At 38.8% G+C, this 3,892-nt stretch overlaps 1 protein-coding gene across 1 annotated transcript in view; it reads left to right on the top strand.

Annotated features, from left to right (window-relative positions):
- The window catches only part of HINT1 (histidine triad nucleotide binding protein 1), a 7,120-nt gene extending 3,760 nt beyond the window's left edge, over positions 1 to 3,360 (top strand). The window contains exons 3-4 of the mRNA XM_029965461.1: positions 2,119 to 2,258; positions 3,014 to 3,360. Coding sequence (XP_029821321.1) covers positions 2,119 to 2,258; positions 3,014 to 3,178 — 305 coding nt within the window. The 3' untranslated portion in view covers positions 3,179 to 3,360. The remainder of the gene's footprint in view (positions 1 to 2,118; positions 2,259 to 3,013) is intronic.
- The last annotated feature ends 532 nt before the right edge of the window (positions 3,361 to 3,892 follow it).

The following is a 3,892-nucleotide window of genomic DNA, read 5'->3' as shown; positions in this document are numbered from 1 at the left end:
TTTCGAGCTGTTATTAAATAGCGCTGGTCATCCTGCAGGCAGCAAAGTCGGTTCCAGCGGTGAGGTGGAACTGGTAGCATTCAGCGATGCTGGTGCATCACAGCGTGTTAGAGACTAAATGAAACTGTCAATGCAGCGGCTGTCTCCAAGCTGTAAGCTAACTAGTATTCAATATAAGCACCCCTGGCCCCTTTCTTCCCCCTTCACATTGAAATGCAGGAGGCATCATGAACGGGGTCTTTTGCTTTTGCTTTTGAAGTGAAGGGTTGTTGTCAGTGTGGAATGCAGGCTCGCTAAGGATGTCAGATCCATATGCTTGGGAGAGTCGATAAAGAAACGTTGCAGTTGCCCTCTTCTCTCAAGAATATTGGAAATCTTCACTGCCTTCTGAAAATCACGCTTATGTTACTGCTCTGTGTTTGTGTGAGGGTGTGCATTCTTTCTTTACCTGGGTCAAAGAGGTTTTTCTTCAGCTGCAGTGGCTACCGCAGAGTAACCAGAGCACTCTTTGAGTAACTTAGAGCATATAACCCACTCTTGACAGCCATTAGTCCACAATATTTTCTGGAAGAGATATTTTACCTTCAGCGCCTTGGTTGATTTTTACCTTAACCTGAACTGAAATGTAGAATTTCTTTTAGAGTTCAGTTGGCTAACGGGGGATCTTTTAATTAATTGTCTTGACTCCATCAATGGCTGAAAATGTTAAAAGGAGAAGGGTAAAGAAGTCTTTTAATCATTAATTGACATGCAGAGAAAAGGGCATACCAAAAAGTACAAAGTCTCTGTGAAATTATGCTTTATCACTGTTGTTCCAGTCGAATCTAAACTTGCTGAACTGAAGATTGGTTTACCGTGACCTCCTGGACTTCCTGTGATTGTGCTTTTTGCTCAATACTACTTCTGCTTTTTGTCCCAAAGAAAAGTGTTTACTACCGATCTTCTGCTCTTTAAATTCTTTGATACAGTTTACCATTTGCATTCTACCTGTGCATGTGCCACGTATAACAGAAAAACTGCTTACAAAGTGATCAACTCGAAGTAAGATTTGCTTAATTGTGTGCAAATTAGTTTTGTTGATCGACTATTTGCTTCCTGTCCTTCTCTGTTTGGGAGACAGGAGCGGTTCCTCAGAGATTCAAAACTGGGTAGTATCTTCTTAAATAGAAATGAAAGTATCCAGGAAATAAATATTTTGAAGAGTCTGTGTGTTGGTTATTGTGACATAACCAATGTTATGTGTGAAGAGTAAGTAAGAGGTGTCATTGGACAGATGATGGCAGAGCACATGCCACACCTCTGCAGATTGTCCTGGTTGCAGTAGCAAGACCCAGTTCTGTGGTTGGCCATTTGTACAGAGACATAGCTTCCTTTTATCTTTCTTTGCTTTCTCTTTTGTTTCTCTTACCTATTGGCAAATTCCTAATTTGAGATTTATTTGATATTGTTAGGTGCTGCTTTCAGTTTCTGATTGGTAGTAATTTTGGTATTTGCATAACTTTAGTTGAGAGTCAACTATTCACTGCTGATAGTTGTTCATATTTCGAAAGTGATGCCTGTCCCTTAGTGTGGGAATGTCTGAAATAGAGCCATTCTTAATGCATTACTCCGAAATCTTTTTCTGAAATATTTGGTGCTGTTGAGAACAGAAGTGTAATATGGCCTCAAATCACGTAACTTGAGGTTCTTTGGAATTGCCTTGCTATTTTTTGACCAAGGCAATATTCAGACATAACTGGAAGATGATTAACAACTGTTTGCCATTCATTTTATTAAATTTGGTGTTAATAAAAATTTGAAATAAGCGTAAATGTACTTTCTGTAGGCATGCCAATAGCTCTATTAGATGTTATGCATATGTTGATATAATAAATCAGGTACCTGATTGCATTTAACCTTGCTGAGAAGACTGTAGCTTTTAAATGGAATAGCAATTTTTTTTTGTGCCAGCATGCCTTAGTAAGTAGTGTTTTGTGTTTAGAAATTAGACTATGTAGAATAATAAAACACTCAAGAAAAATCAACATCTCTGCTTATGTTTAGGTTATCTGATAATCTGCATATGTGTGTATTTAGGAGGGCATATTGGTTTACTGAAACTCTTAACCTTTGTCTGAGACAAATCATATTTGAATTGTTTGCTGTTCCTCCAGTGCCTCGCATTCCATGATATTTCACCTCAAGCTCCAACACATTTCCTAGTGATTCCTAAGAAGCCAATTGTCAGATTGTCTGAAGCAGAAGACTCTGATGAATCTGTAAGTACTCTAGAAGCTTTCTCTACACCAAGTCGTGCCTCTAATTACTTCACAATGTAGTAGGCTCTCCCCCTTTTCCTCTTGACATATCAAACAGAGTAGTTTTCTGATACAATAATCCTTGTTCTCTAACTTAGAATGATAATGGAGTTAAAGTTTTCCAGTAAAATTAGTCATAGAAAGAAAAAAGATTTCTCTGTGTGTATTTGCCATGCAAAATGAATTGGTATTTATTATGTTATACTCTTGATGTCTGTTTTCATGGTTTACAGGCAGTAGTACTTTAAGGTTTTTAGCAGGTCAGAGGTGAAGAAAAGGAAAGTTAGCTGAGAGGTGCTGAATATTTCATTTGTAACTATAAACATCAAGCTTAAAGATTTTGCAAAGCTTTACATGGTAAGATAAAGTTTCTTTTCCACCAGAATTTTATATGTTGTCTGAAGCAGTAATGGGGACTTTAACCATAATTTGGCTTCTGTGACACTTTTGTAGTCTGTTACAGCCTGGCTTGAAAAAAATTTGTAGCTTTATTTCCCCCCTATATTTTGCATAGTAAGTCTTTATAGTTTTTCTTGGAAAATGTCAGTTGCAGTCAGACAACAGTTTGAAGAGCAGTGGCTGAATTTCTGAGAATTATTGATTCTCTGCTCTTATTCCTTCCCTCCCTGCCCTTTTCCCCTTTTTATGTGTTTTCTGGTTGTTGTTTTTTTTTTTTTCCCCTTTTTTTTTTTTTTTCCTCTTTCCTTCTCTTCCAGCTTCTTGGGCATTTAATGATTGTTGGCAAGAAGTGTGCTGCTAACCTGGGCCTGACGAATGGATTCCGGATGGTTGTGAATGAAGGGCCTGAGGGTGGGCAGTCTGTCTATCACGTACACCTCCATGTTCTGGGCGGCCGTCAGCTGGGCTGGCCTCCTGGCTAAGATTTTTACACCACAAGAGCTAACTGCATGCATACAAGTTACCACCGAGCAGATTTAATGTGTTATACATCAGTCTAGCCACTGTTAGTGTATTGTTTTTTTTTTTTTTTAATGTGTGTCTACAGAGGGTGTTAAATGCTCTGAGCAACATTCGCACAATAAAATTTAAGCATGTGGGAATCGTCTCTGTCTGGTGTGCCTTACTTACAGGAAGAGTTCTGCAAGCTGAAAGGATGTTCTCTGGCATTTAAGGTTTTGATCTGCTAACAAACCTTCTGTAGACAGTGATTTGCTGTGGCATTTGAAACCTGGAGGTGCAGCTGAACAGCTTAGCAGGCTTTCATGTCTTTTGGGAAGAAAACTTGAAAGCTTTTTGAGTGTGGTATGTCAATATTCATAAAGCCAGTGTAGGATGCCCCTGAAATTTTTTTAAAAAGTGAAATTTGAACATCCTGTGCAAGGCTTGTGTCAGTACAGTGCAGTGTGTTGGGAACATACAGCTCCTGTTGGAGCTCTCTCTCAGTGGCATTGTAAGGCTCCATTTTTCCAATGAGAAGGGACAAAACAATAGTCTTAATGGCAGCTGTCATAGATCCATAGTGCCTGGGTACCTAACATCGTGATTTGGATCAAATCAAGGGATTGAAAATACTGAACTCCTCTAAGATGCTCAAGGCATTTTATCTTGGCATGTAAGCAGCCAATCTAGAATTT

Source organism: Manacus vitellinus, unplaced genomic scaffold, assembly GCF_001715985.3.
Source record: "Manacus vitellinus isolate BGI_N305 unplaced genomic scaffold, ASM171598v3 scaffold_9_pilon, whole genome shotgun sequence".
NCBI classification, from domain to species: Eukaryota; Metazoa; Chordata; class Aves; order Passeriformes; family Pipridae; genus Manacus; species Manacus vitellinus.
The sequence above is the reverse complement of the archived record's forward strand: the minus strand, read 5'-3'. Positions and strand labels throughout refer to the sequence as shown.